Source organism: Pteronotus mesoamericanus, unplaced genomic scaffold, assembly GCF_021234165.1.
Source record: "Pteronotus mesoamericanus isolate MK-2021 breed Mesoamerican mustached bat unplaced genomic scaffold, CSHL_Meso_final contig_221, whole genome shotgun sequence".
Classification (NCBI taxonomy): Eukaryota; Metazoa; Chordata; class Mammalia; order Chiroptera; family Mormoopidae; genus Pteronotus; species Pteronotus mesoamericanus.
In genome coordinates this window covers 5,198,054-5,212,417 of record NW_026555092.1, presented here as the reverse complement: position 1 = coordinate 5,212,417, position 14,364 = coordinate 5,198,054, and the positions used below count along the sequence as shown (strand labels likewise).

Here is a 14,364-nt window from a genome sequence, read left to right as displayed (position 1 = left end):
GAGCAGGATGCCAGGGTTGCCCTTCCTTAGGCCAAATCCTGGCTGCCTTAGCGGGCAGCCCCTTGCCGTAGGGCTCACACTCTTATCCTGTATCCTCCTCCATCCTGGCTCTTCTGAACCTGGGGCTCACAGGCATAGGAACAGAGATGCTGTCACCTCCATAGCCTCAGGCATCTGCCCAGGTATAGGGGAGAGGATGGGCTTAGGCCAGGCTTAGCCAAGTCATGCTAGGGGTGCAGGAAGATGCAGCGGCTGGCTGTGTGTGCACAGACCTCTTGGCTCCCCTTCTGCCCTCTCAGCGGCTACTCTTGTGCTTGTTAGGGAGGATACTTGTGGTAGATTCCTGAGCCTGCAAACCAAGAGGTCTTGTCAGTATCACCCGGCACATAGCAGATATTCCCTTGCTCCCTTCCTCCAGCTTCAAGGGTATCCAATTCAGGTCTCCCAGGGAAGTCCTCAATATGTCTTCCTCTAGCCTGCCTAGTGCCCTCTCTGAGCTTGGGAGCCCAGGTTGTGGACATTCACAAGGCTCCAAGTCACTCTATCACAGCCAGGTGGTGTGGGAAGCAGAAACCAATGTGGGTGTGTGTCTTTTTCTCCCTAAAAGCTTCCTCCCTCAGAAGGAGGCTACTCTGATGTACTATATCAACAGGACCAGGGGTCCTTTGCCATCAGTGGGCTTAACTACCTGCCAGTAAGTAGGACCTAAGCTGGCTCAAGCCTCACTAAGAAAGGGTAAGTTTGAGGGCACTAGAGTCAGAAGTGGCTCAGTGGGAGGAATCTGGAGTGTGGGGGCAGGGTCTCTTAGAGAAGGAAAGGTGGGACCTAACCCGACTGGCGGATTGGCAGGGACTGCTGGGGTGAGAGGGAGTCTAGCAGGTGAGGGGGGCGGTGCTGACCTGGAGTAGACAGAAACCTTGACTACTGCGGCAGAGGCTAGGCTAGGCTGGGCTGGGATGGGATGGGCTAGGTGAGGTGGTCAAGTGAGCACAGATTGGGTGAGAGAGGGAGGCTGCACCTTTTCTCTGTAGACAAGCGCAGTGATCAAGTCTTGCTGGCTAGTCATCTCACGGATGTCCATGGAAGACTTGCTCTCCATCAACAGGCCCTTTGAGAAATGCCTATGCAACAGCTCTTCTTCCTGCTCCCGGTTGAAGCGGATGGAGCGTACCTCCTCCACTATCCTGGGGGCAAAGGAGTCAGTGTGTTCCAGGGTTCCTCCCACCTTTTCCCTGCTGTCCACCCACTTCAACTCCCCATGCCCCCGCTCTGTTAGAGACCCAGGCCAAGCCATGCAATCATTTGCTCGTGTGAGTCCGGAGGAACCGGGAGTTCTGGATTCCAGCTCCTCCAGATAGCTGGGGGACCATGGGCAAATCACTTAACCTCTCTGAGCCTCAGGGTCCACATCGTAAAATGGTGAGGACATAAGGCCAGAAAAATCTGAGGTTCCACTCAGCCCTAACTCACAGGACTCGGGGGTACCCCCAGTACCCGCCCTACGTGTTGAGCTCATCTCGGATCTCTCTGTACTGCATCAAATTCTCCTGTATTGCCTCCAGCACCAAGCAAAAGTTGTCACATGTCTTTTCTGAGAGGTTTGACACGGGGGCTCCCATAAGCGGCTCCTGGGGAAGGCCGGACACCTCCAAACGGGCCACCGCACAGTGTACTAGTGGCAGGTCATAATTCCCGAACTCATCCATGTCGACTGCCTAGGGAAGGGGAAATGGAGAGGGGACAGACAGCTCAGCCGGCACCACATTCCCCAGCCCCTGCTCGCCTGGCGTCAGGAAAGATCAGTTTCAGGACACCAGGATTCTAATGTACCTCATTTCAGCTACAACCACTCTTACCTTGCTATGGGAGCTCAACTTCAAATATATATATACACACACACACACAAACCCTTTCCCTACCTCTTTGGAAGTTTTCTACTCTCAAGTCACAGCCCAGAGCCCTCAACACTTTGAGAAGCATTATACCCTCCACCTCCCCAACCTTTTGGAAGTTCTACCCTTGAATAATACTGTAGCTAACATTTATTGAGTTCTTAGTATGTGTCAAGTACTGTTCACTTACCCATGTAGTTTTTGTAATAGACCTATGAGGTAAGTACTATCATCACTCCCATTTTACAGAAGAAATTGAGGCTCACATTGGTTAAATGCCCTAAGATCATCCAGCTGCTCAGTTTTGAGTGGCCACAGAAACAAGACATCTAGGAAATCCACACCCCTCAAAAGCCCCAGCTGGTGAGTTGGCCCTCCAGGTGGGAACTGCCACCTCTGGGTGCCAGGCATGGCTTTCTCCCAGCACTTGAGTGTGTGAGCACACACGCACATCTACAGAAGCGCAAGTCAGCGCTCGTATACACACTCCCTCCCCACCTCGGCCCTCCCCATCCCACTCACCTCCCTGAAGTTTATTTGATTCTGCTGCCCCTGCTCTCCTGCCTTCACCATTAGCTCCAGGTTCGTGGTCACCACGACGACCAACAGGTTGATGCCAATGAAGGCACCGATGGTGATGAAGGTGGCAAAGTAGAGGGCACCCCCAATCTCCATTGCGTAGTCTCTGGTCTCTATCCTGGAGACGGCAGGCAGGGGCCCTGTCACCGCCCCGGCCCTTCGAGCTCAGTTTCCTTATCTATGAAATGGGGAAACCATCTCAAGGCCTACCAGGATTTCTGCTGCCTCGCTGCTATTGTGCAGATCTAATGCCTACTTCTAATTGTCACAAGAAAAGATTTTATTTTCAAAGAGAGGAGAGGGAAGGGAGAAACATTGATTGATTGCCCCTCATACATCCCCAACTGGGGACCTGGCCTGCAACCCAGGTATGTGCTCTAACTGAGAACTGAACAGTGACCTGTAGGTTTGCGGGGCAATGCCCAGCCCACTGAGCCACACCAGTCAGGCAGCAGCTGCTTTTTACTGAGCACCTTCTGTATCACCAGACTGTGGGATCCTCAACCCAGCCCTGCAAGGTGGAGATTTGTACATCAGCATTATTATGTTTAATCTATTGGCTATACTCTTTCTTACTATAAAAAGTAATTCAAGCTTATTATAGAAAGTTCAGAAGAAGAATATACATGAAAAATTCCACCCACAGTTAATATCTGTTCTAAATTTCCCATAAAATATTTTCCCAGCCCTAACTGATGTGGCTCAGTTGGTTGGAGTGTCATCCCATAAACTGAAAAGTCACAGGTTCAACTCATGGTCAGGGCACATGCCTAGGTTGTGGGGTTTGGTCCCTGGTCAGACTTGTAGAAGAGGCAACCAATTGATGTTTCTCCCTCTCTAAAATCAGTAAGCATGTCCTTGGGTGAGGATAAAATATATATATATTTTCCCAAATATTATTTCCCAAATAATAGTGTTCTCTCTCTCTCTCTCTCTCTCTCTCTCTCTCTCTCTCTCATACACATCTTCTGTGTGTATGTGTACTGTGCCAGGCTCTATGCTAAGAGATTTATATAAATTTTCTCTATTGACCCTCACAGCAATCCATGACAGAGCTAATATTGTATTATAATCCCCAAATGACAGATGAGGAAACCTGAGGTTCAGGAAATAGACAAAATAATTTGCCCAATGTTGCATGGCTAGTGTGGTGGAACAAAGACTCCAAAGCTTAGCCCTGGTTGGTGTGGCTCAGTGAGCAATGGCCTGCAAACTGAAAGGCTGCCAGTTCGATTCCCAGTCAGGATACATGCCTGAGTTGTGGGCTAGGTCCCCAGTTGGGAGCGTGAGAGAAGCAAACAATTTCTGTTTCTCTGCACATCAATGTTTCTCTCCCTCTCTTTCTCCCTTCCTTCTCCTGTCTCTATAAATACATAAATAAAATCTTAAAAATAAAAGACTCAAAAGCCCAGTCTACCTTTATTGGACACTCTATGATATAATGACAGCAGAAGCCCTTTACTAACTGGACTTTACTCTCACATGAAGGAGATAAAAGGAAATCATTCAGGGGACCCAACTCTCTGGAATGGACTGGAAACAAATAGGGTTTAGGGCCCAAGGGTGTTCAACTTGCGACCCATGAGCCACATGCGGCCCACGATGGCTATGAATGCGGCCCAACACAAAATCATAAATTTACTTAAAACCTTTATTTTGCTCATCAGTTTTTGTTAGTGTTTGTGTATTTATTTAATGTGTAGCCCAAGACAACTCTTCTTCTTTCAGTGTAGCCCAGAGACGCCAAAAGGTCGGACACCTAAACTAAGACTTAATGGGAAAGGGGTAAAGAACAGAACCCAGGCAGCCCTCTACGACCTTGGGCATGCACATCTAAGAATAAATGAAATGAGGCCCTAAGTTCCTAGGCGTCCAGGCGGTTAGGTGGGCTCCAGTGTGGGCTAGGAGACTACCTGAAGGTCTAGGAGCAACTGCAGACAGCTCCGTTGCCCAAGGCCAAGCTACCCAGGTGTTCAGCGTGATGGGAGAAATATCCATGAATAGGTCAGTGGTGGGACTTTGAATGGATGGAGCTTCAAGGGGACAAGTATTCAAATACACAAATCCAGTTGCACTAGCCCACAAGCCCCAGCCCTAGGGGTCTCCTTTCCTCCAGTTTAAAGCCCTGACACACCCTTCCTGTGGGGCCATCCTCATCCCCAGCCCTGGAAGCTCCACTCCCATCCAGAGCCCTTTCCCCGCCCTGCCTACTCAGTATTTTGCTTCGTGGGAGCCCAGCCCCTGCCTTGGCTGCCTGGGGCACCCGAAGCCCCCCAGGGACTCACTGAAAATCATTGTAGATGTCTACCCAGCCATCCTGGGTGATGCAGACGAAGAGGGTATACAGCGCAACTGGCATGTTCTGGAAATGTGTGGGCACGAATGCACCAAAGAGAGTGACCCCAAACACGGCGAATACCTGCCAGAGAGACGGAAGACACACCCTGACCTCACCCAAGAGCCTTAGAGACAGGACACGCAAATGAACACTGGGTCACAGGGATTCCCTTAGGTATCTCCTCTTCTCCAGACACCCCTGTAACCCTAGTGACCCAGGGCCTGTTCAGGGAAGGGGAGAGGCTGGGGGTGGGGGAGGGCACTGACCAGCATGAAGAAGAGGATGAGGGCCATGATATTGGCCATATCAGGCACCGACTGCAGGATGACGCGGATGATCCGGGCCAGCGGCTCCACCGCCATGCACACATGCACCAGGCGAAGTACCCTGTGGCAGAGCCTCTCAGGGGTGCCCCTCCACCCTTCCCATGCCCCTCCTCCTCACTGCCACCCTACCTGCTCAGACAGGCAGAACTAACCTCTCCACCCCCCCCACCCCCGCTGGTAATGACCCCATCCCCAATCTCTTTCCCAGGGTCCAGACAGGTCCCCTTTGTTTCTCCAGAGGTCCCAGCTCACCTGAGGGTGTAGGTAATAGAGATGACATTGAGTTCATTAATGAAGAACCCCAGGAGCAAGATAAAGGCGATAAGGAAGTTGAGGATGTTCCAGCCGTCCTGGGGGTGGGGTGGGCCAGCCCCATTGGGGTCTGTCAGACCCATCCCCTGGGGACATCCTGGGTCTACCTTCCCCACACCCCAAGGATGCGGGGGGACTTAATGTTCTTCTCACATCAGGGCCAATCATCTGCCATCCACTACTGTTACTCATTCTGTTGCCCCCAAAACATGCCACCCAACAGGCATGCACTCACTGTCTCATACATGGGTCAACAGCCAAGTGCAGTCTCAGAGACACACAGTGGAGAGTCACTCATGTAGAGCTGGTTCCTAGGCTGAGCACCCACCTTGGTTAATATACTGCTGAAAATGGCCTTGCCCTACAGTTCATTGACAGGAGAGTGTTTGGATGCTCCAGGCTTTGTGTGACACACACTCTGATTAATAATAAAATGGGAATAAATACTAATAAAAACACTAAGGACCACTGCTTCAGTAGCCAGTTCAGAGGTAAACTGGCTCTCACTGTACAAGATAGACAGAAATTTTTCCAAGCCCTTTGTCCAATAAGGCACAAACTCACCTAGGAGTGGGGATAGGGGAAGGAAGCTCACATGGATGAAAAATTCAAACACAGCTACTAAAGAGGGGAAGTTGCTCTATCTAATAAACAAAAGATGCATTTACCTTTTGACCAGTGATCTCACTTCTAGACACCTGACCCACACAAACTCTGTTACAAGTACAAAATGACATTTGTGTAAGGTTGAAAACCACCAGAGTGTCCAGCAATCAAACCCTGGATGAATAAACCATTACACATTCATTCAATGGAGTACTGTGTAACCATAAAAAGAAAAATGAGAAAGATCTCCATGTACTGATATAGAAAGTTGGCTAGGATCCATTAAGTGACAGAAACAAGGTGCAGAACACTGTTTATAGCATGTTACTATTAGAAAAAGGAGAACTAAAAATATATATGTTTGCAAAATAAACACTGAAAGGATAAATAAGAGACTATAAATATACAAAGATTACCTAGAGAGGTTGTGGGTAGGGAGAGAGGGATAAAAGGAAAGAAGTGAAAGCAAGAATTCTGTGTGTACTTTTCTTTAAAAAAAAAAAAAGATTTTATTTGTAGAGAGAGTGGAAGGGAGAGAGAAAGAGAATCACTGATGTGTGAGAGTTAAATCCATCGGTTGCTTCTTGTACACCCCCAACTGGGGACCTGGCCTGCAAGTCAGGCATGTGCCCTGACTGGGAATCGAACCAGCGACACTTTGGTTCGCAGGCCGGCACTCAATCCACTGAGTCACACCAGCCAGGGCTGTGTGTACTTTTCAATATAGTTTTGACCAATATGTATCCACATTACTTATTCAAAAGAAACCTTTTTTAATGGAAAAAATGTTCTTAAATTTCTTGGGCAGTCCAACAAACTCAAGATCTCCTGATGTCCCACATTCAGAAAGTCTGTACCTACACATACACCAGGAGACACAAGTTAGCTTGTTTACAGATCCATCCCTCTATTCATCTGGTATTAAGTACATACTATATACCAGACTTTGAACCAGATTCTGAAGATGCAGGATTTTTGCCCTGCTGTGCTCACAGATTATTTTATTTTGAGGGAGGTAGACAGGTAGTAAATTTATAACTCCAGGTGAGAGAGATAAGCACATAGTATTAGAGAGACAGAAAGGTTAACACCTAACCTACTCTGGGAGAGACAGAAAGACTTCCTGGAAGAGAAGACATTTGAATGAATCTTAAGCTGTGGATAGGAGTAAACCAAGTGAATTTAGTGTCAGAGAGCTTACAGAGACGGGGTCAGTATGCACAAGGACAATGAGGTGAGAAGCAGCAGTGTGTGTGTGTGTGTGTGTTTGTGTGTGTGTGTGTGTGTGTGTGTGTGTTTGGGGGTTGCAGCTACAAGCATTATGGTGCAGCTGGAATACCACTGGTGAGGCCAGGAGTGATGAAGCTTCAAAACTAAGCAAGGATACTTTGGCTTGTGCCTTGGGAAGATCACTTTGATGGCAGGTGGGGACACAGGAAGCCATAGCAACATCCTGGTGAGAAAAGGCAAGGCAAGAGCTAAAACAGAGGTAGCGGCCCTGGCTCGTGTGGCTCAGTTGGTTGGAGCACTGCCCTGTGCATTGACAGGCTGCGAGTTTGATGCCCAGTAAGGGCACATATCTACGTTGTGGGTTAGGTCCCTGGTCAGAGTCTGTATTGATGTTTCTCTGTCTCCCTCTCTCCCTTCCTCTCTCTAAAAGCAATTAAAAATGTCCTTAGGTGAGGATTAAGAAAAAGCAAAACAAACAAACAGGGGTATAGTGATAAATAGGCTGTGGAGGTGAGGAGGAAGAAGGAATCGTATGAGAATAGTAAAACAAAAACAAAAACAAAAAAAAAAAAAGAAAGCTGGGGACAAAACTAGGGATCCCTATGTGGCTGGGTGATATTTGAGATGCTGATTTCCAGACTTTCCGCCCTTCCCTGTATTTTTCCCTTTCCCTCCTCTCACAAACCCTCCACCACGCCCATGCAACAGGGAGCAAGCAGGCTTTGTGTACTAGGACCCAAGGGAAGGGCTGGGGGTGGGAAGGGAGGCAAAAACAGCTTCTAACAAGCCCTGGCTTTTGGCACTGGTAGCCTGGCCCCAGATGGAAGGTTAGAGTTTGGACCATTATCTCAGCCAGGGGTAATTTTGCCCTCCAGGGGACATTCGGCAATATCTGGGGACATTATTGGTTGCCACAAATAGGATGGTGCTAATGGTAGAAATGGTTAGATGCCAGGATCTATCTATTTCTAAACATCCTGCAATGCATAGGACAGTCCCCACCACAAAGAATTATCCAGGCCAAAACATCAATACCGTAGTGCTGAGGTTGAGAAACCATGGCTTAGGGAACAAGCTGAGTGGCTTGGAGGAACACAAGGTCCTCCTGCGTGCTTCAAGTCTCCTGTGCTAAGCAACTCTGGGACTTAGCCTTGAAAGCGCAGGCCCCTAACTGCTGCTGAAAGAAATCTCAGGCAGATACGAAGGAGGAATGTTCCCTCTTTGTGAAGAGACAACTGCCTACGTCCTAGAGCTCATTCTGGTAAAACAATGCGGTACCTGCTCTCCCCTCTGGGTGTGGAGATATATAAATATGACTCATCTTACTCTTATTTTGTTAATAAGTATCCTTGCAAGTGTTGTTGGCCCAAAGCAGTCTTCAAGACATCTAGACTTCAGAATTTTTGTTCCAGGTTTTATATTCTGTGTTCTAGGAAGTGAAACTTCTAAACTATGGAAAGTTTATCATTTTAATTGGTTGTTCTGGTAACTGTATTTAAATGGTACTTCCTTTTTATGAGAGGAGGTTTGGGGGTAGTCTTTTGTTTTTTGTTTTTTTCTTTAAAGCCTCTCCTGGAACATGCCCAAAGGCAAAATAAATCTCTTGGCTCCAGAAATCCCTTGACTTCAGAAGTCCTATTCAAACAAAGAGTTTGGGTCTTTGATTTAATGTAACTTTCAGACCCACTCCCACCCACACAGCCCCTTGATATTCTCTAGAACAGGGGTCAGCATGCTCTAGGCCAGGGACCAAGCTGGCCAGCAGCTCTTTTTTTAGTAAAACCCTCAGGCTAAGAACGGTATATATGTGGTATACATATGGTTGGTGGGGAAAAAAATCAAAAGGATAATATTTGGTAACACATGCAAATTATATGAAGTTCAAATTTCCGTGTCCTTGAGTGAGGTGATTTGGAGTAGAGCCGTGTTTGTTCATCGATGTGCTGTCCATGGCCTTGTGCTCCCACAGCAGAGGTGAGTGTGTGCAACTGAGGCTGGATGGCCCGCAAAGCTTAACATATTTATCTGGCCCTTTATAGAAAATGTTTGTTGAGTCCTGCTCTTGAACCCTGTAAATTAAGGTGAATGCTCTCAATCTCATTTCTTATATAAAGATTTTCAGGTTCTCCCAGGATCACAGAATGGCAGAAGCCTGGAGCAGGGATGGAACCCAGGGAGGCTGCACTTCTAGTACAAGTTACTATATCAGACATCTCAGAAGTAATCAGTCTCTCTCTCTCTCTACACACACACACACACACACACACACACACACACACACACACACTCAGTTTGCAGGGCTGGGAGCACAGGGATGGGGACTGGGTGGGGTGCAGTTCCTAAGAAGGCGTTGGGGCAATGGCAGGAAGGGCCCAGGATCTCACCTTCCAGAAAATCCAGAAGCCATTTAACCAGCCAAGGAGAACCTCACAGATAAGGATGGTCAGCACAATGTCATCTATGGTAGAGAACAACTCATAGTGTTTCTACATGGAAGACAGAGAAAAAGAGAGGGACAGAGAGGTCAGCAGAGTGGGAGACTGGGTTGGGCCGGGGAGAGAGGACGTCCTGTGGGGAGGGAAGGCTCATATTCCTGCTGCTCTTCATCCTCAGCATCTTTGTTCCTCCTTTAGGGCACACTTTTGTATGTACATGCCAGGCACCATGCCAAGACCACCCATGCATCATTTCGCTTTACCACCACCATCATCCTACAAAGTGGGTTGTATTCTCATCTCACAGATGAGAAATGGGAGGGGCCCAAGGTCAGACAGTTAGCAATAAAGATTATTGTGTGACTACAAACCTTTGTTCCTCTAGGGTGAGGACACATAAAAGGGAAGCAGGGGAGAGGCAGAATGGGCTCCAGAATTGGGAGGAAAAGCCCTGGCCCATGAGATGGAGGACAGTAAGTTCCATCTTTCTTCTCTGGTTGTCCCAACCACTCCCAAATGCCCCAGGCCAGCCTCACCAAACTCAGTGGATGCGTTGTGGTCGGATGACTCTATGATGTTGAATTCTGCTTAAACCCCATCTCACTTTCATCCAGCTTAGATCCCTTGGCTCCCATTAAGCTTTGACGCCACTATATTTTGTGACCCTATTAACATCTCCCAGCCCCCCGACTCTACCCTGGCAGTTACCAAAGTCACCTGGATTCCTCACTTTTTTCACTTCCATGGCCAGCAGACTCTACCCCAAGGCTCACTGCCACACATGGAGCCCTCCTGCTACCCACTCCTCGCTACCACCCTAACCCCATCCACCAGTGGGGCAGATCTTCTTACACCCAGATGGGAGGCTAAGGTTTATGGGCTGCCTGCCTGCTCCAAATTCCCAAATGGCTTCGTGGGCCAGGGATGACTGCCCCCAACAAGGAAGAGATTTCTGTGCTCTCAGTTCCTTCCCACTGGCCACTGAAGGCAATAGGCTCTCCTCACTATTTATAGAAAGAAATTTCTAAATAGTCCTCCTGCCTTCTCCAAGTCATGGGCATTTGTGGCTAAATCTGAGTCACCTTCTCTACCCACAAGCCTTCCATAGTTCTCTAGGGCCTGCAGCGTAAGGTTCAAAATCAGTGCGGCATTCACAGGCCTCTAGGGTTTGACCTCCATGATACATAATTTATATCACTTTTGATTGGGACCCATAGTAAGAGAAGATAGTTTATACCTTACAATATAACTCTCCCTCTCTCCATCTCTCTGCCATCATCTCCACATACACAGACAATTCCTATTTCATTCTTTTTTATCCTACCATTTCGTTCCATATCAGAACGTGAGTATCTGCCCTCTGAGCTGATTTCCGGACCCATCCACGTATGCCATCTGCGCTCCGGCCTCCTCGTCCTCCAGACTCTGGCTGTGGGGATTCCGCCTCCACCACATGAGAGGCCCCTCCCAGACGGCTGGCAAGAGCTCAATCCGGGGGACGCCTCGCAGTCCTCACGGCCGCTGTGCCCGCTCCCCTGAGAGGCCACCCTCCTGGGAGTCCTCCCACTTTGCTGGCACTCCCCCTCCTCCTCAGCCCCCCTGTGCACCTCCGCCTCCACTTTCCACCTTTTACCTGCAGGCTTTCCTCGGGGCTCTGTGTTGGCCTCTTCTCACTCAATTCTCTCTCCTCAGGCAACCTCATCCCTTCCTTTAGCCTCAGCACTGCCCACCCAGAGGCTGGCGACTCTCGTGTCACCACCTCCATCCCAGTGCTCTCTGAAGCCTTTTAGAGTTGACCTCTCACCCTTTCCTAGACATTATTTTGTGGATATTGCTTGGGCACCTCAGACGCTACACAACTCAAACCAAACTCAGCGTCTTCCTCACACCTACTCATCCTTCTATGTCCCCATCTCCCAACAAACAGCCCCATCCCCACACAACTGCTCAGGCCAGAAACATAACTTCTTGCTCTCCCTTTCTCTGTGTCTGCGAGGCAATGCTAGATGTTAAACAAGGCAGCACATGTAAGTGCTCGCTAAGTGTTTGTGTTTACTATAAAGAAAATAAATCTGGAAGGCCCATGGATCCAACTCCAAGGGAACTTCAGATGCCTGTGGCCTCTTTTTACCCACCACTGTTGTCCTGGTCCAAGCCCATTATCTTTCACCTGAAATTCTACATGGTCCTGCCTGCTCCACCTTTTCCAAATCATGATACTCTTGCTTCCGTGGCCCACACTGTGGCGGCCAGTGTAAGCGTTCTAAACACATGCTTGGTCATGTCACTTCCATGCTTTAAATCCTTCCCTGGCTTTCCGATGACATAGGATAAAGGCCATCCTCCTTAACATAACTTAAAGACATGGCTGCTGACCACCTTTCTGAACTCATGCTAGCACATTGAACATGTAAAAAACATTGATTTTAAATATCACAATTCATGTATGTAGTATACTCCTTGTAAGAAAGTAAAATATCAAGGATAAAACCAAAGTCTTACTGGACTTCATGTTGGACACAGAGAACACACACTATTTCTGCCTTCTCCCTCTGTCTGGCCAACTTCTACTCATTCTTTATTCTCAGCTTCAGTGTCCCTTTCTCCAGAAAGCCTTCCCCAGCCCATCAGATTTGATGCCTTCTCTGAACTCCCATTTATATACTCAGGCATTCATATAATGACATGGTTGTGCCTGTCTGAGACGGAACTGGGTCTGCTGTGTTCATACCTGGAACCTTGGCACTCAGTACAGTGCCCAGCGCAGAGTGATCTCTCTCAGTGACAATCGATTAGGACGGGATACCCTTCCCTACAAGGCACTCATTTGTCTGTCTCTGATCATATCATTTTTCCCCTGTCCTTCTTGTACAAAAGCAATGTATTCCTCAAAGCTGGGCCCCCTCCAGCACAATGTCTTTTTTTATCTCTAGACCCCTGGAAGGTCAGAGCTAACAGGTCCTGGAAGAGCAGCTAATCCAATCATCATGGTCAGATGACGAGCTGAGGCCCAGAGAGGGAAGTACCTTACCCAGGCCCCCATTAGATCAGTGGATGCAGAGGTCAGGCTAGAGTCCCACCTGGCCAAGGACGGAGTTGGTGCGGAGCGCAATGGTGATGGAGTTGACCGCCAACAGCATGGCCAGCAGCAGCTGAAAGGCCCAGTGCCGGAGCAGCTGCTTGATATACATTCCAGTGATGAACTCCTCCACGTCCCAGGCATCCTGGGAGAGGGCAGGAGACCTTCTTTCAGGCAGGTATCACGGTAGGAGGTCTCTGCCTGGATGTTTGTTCTCAGTGAATGGGGCTGCCCGGGGAGTCCACTCTCAGGGGAAGGGGCCTAAGAGGGAATCATGGAATGGGATATCAGTGTTGAGGTCCCTACCCAAATGGCCCACTGCTGGGGGATCTTTGTGACGGTCATTGCAAGGGAAGCTCTTTTAGGGTATCTGCTGGTGGGTAACTGTCATTATATAGGGCTTCCTGTGGGTGGCACTGGCAGGCAGTTACTAATGCATCCTGGGGTGTGACTGCAGGGATTACTGCTGGGCAGTGTCCTCTGGAAGAACGTTTAGAAGGCAAAAGTGACAGTTATTACGAGGCCTGTTGCTCCATGGGTGCCGCTGCAAAAGGGTCACTGTGGGGGTGAGGATGGATGCAGCCCAACCCTGTCCTTACCTGTTTGCTAGTGATGTCTCGGCGGTTGATGAGCACTTGTTCCTCGGGCCGGACATAGTGCTCTTGAGTGGACCTCTGCCAGGGTGAGAGGGCCTGTCAGTGTGGCCCCTGCTCCTCTGGACCCAGTACATCCTCCTGGGCTCCACCCGACCCGGGGATGACCAGACTGAATGAATGGTGGAGCCAGGCAGGGGCCACCTACTATGATATTCAAAGCTTTCTTATTGGTGATGTCGGTCCATTGCTGCCACCAGTTATCCATCAAAGTTGCTCAGTTTCCTCCCACACCTCGAAGAAATTTTATTTCAAGTGGTCTTGCTCCCTCTCGTGGTGATATCATAGAGGCCTCTGTGATCGCCAGCCGTTCGCATTCCACCTAGGAATTCCAATCTCGAGAGAAGCTCCTCCCACTGACCCCCCTTGGTACCATACCGAGGAAGTCAGGGATTCCGAGGACTGTGGCTGAGGTAAGAAGGCAGGAGGTGACAGGAGCAGGTCAGGTCTCCTCCACACCCTGGATGGAGACACAGGGGTGTGTCCCTACTTTGGACCCAGGAGCTGGAGATGACACTGGGCTAAGGAGAGGAGAAAATGTTTCACCTCAGGGCCCTCCTCCTAGCAGACTACAACCTGGACCCCTCCCTGCTGGCTACCCCATCCCACCACTCTGGTCTCCAGGAGGCCACCCTGCCCTTCCAAGGTATGTTCTCCATCCAGAGAGTGAAAGGCTGGTCTCTATTCCTCACTTTGTTCCCAGAGACGGGGCAGGAAAGCACCCTCTGGTCTCCAAAGGGCTGTGGACAGATGCGCATGCGTCAAAGGCCTCCTGTGCTATGGATTAGCAGTCCTCATCACGGAAGACAGGAGCTTCATGCTGAGCCCAGGCAGTGGCTGCCCGGTGGGCTGGTTACCGAGAGCATTCACTCCTGTCTGACAGCTTTCTATCCCAGTCCCCCTGGGGAGCAGAT

The 14,364-nt window shown here is 49.2% G+C and overlaps 1 protein-coding gene across 1 annotated transcript; it reads right to left on the bottom strand.

Moving 5' to 3' along the window:
• Window positions 1–295: 295 nt before the first annotated feature.
• On the bottom strand, window positions 296–14,208 carry CATSPER4 (cation channel sperm associated 4). The gene is made up of 11 exons (XM_054572194.1): window positions 14,143–14,208; window positions 13,397–13,471; window positions 12,799–12,942; window positions 9,668–9,769; window positions 5,388–5,485; window positions 5,076–5,196; window positions 4,757–4,890; window positions 2,415–2,589; window positions 1,504–1,715; window positions 1,019–1,184; window positions 296–349 (listed from the first exon to the last, which is right to left on the bottom strand). Exons 1-11 carry the CDS (start codon window positions 14,206–14,208, stop codon window positions 296–298), a joined length of 1,347 nt encoding a protein of 448 aa, XP_054428169.1.
• Window positions 14,209–14,364: the final 156 nt, after the last annotated feature.

Excerpts from the sequence above, each read along its gene's own strand:
- CATSPER4 (XM_054572194.1), bottom strand. The coding sequence starts at position 14,208 with ATGCGCATCTGTCCACAGCCCTTTGGAGACCAGAGGGTGCTTTCCTGC. Across the intron at positions 9,770-12,798 it reads CCAACTCCGTCCTTGGCCAG|AAACACTATGAGTTGTTCTC; the intron begins GTGGGACTCTAG and ends TCTTCCATGTAG. Across the intron at positions 2,590-4,756 it reads GACATCTACAATGATTTTCA|GATAGAGACCAGAGACTACG; the intron begins GTGAGTCCCTGG and ends TGCCGTCTCCAG.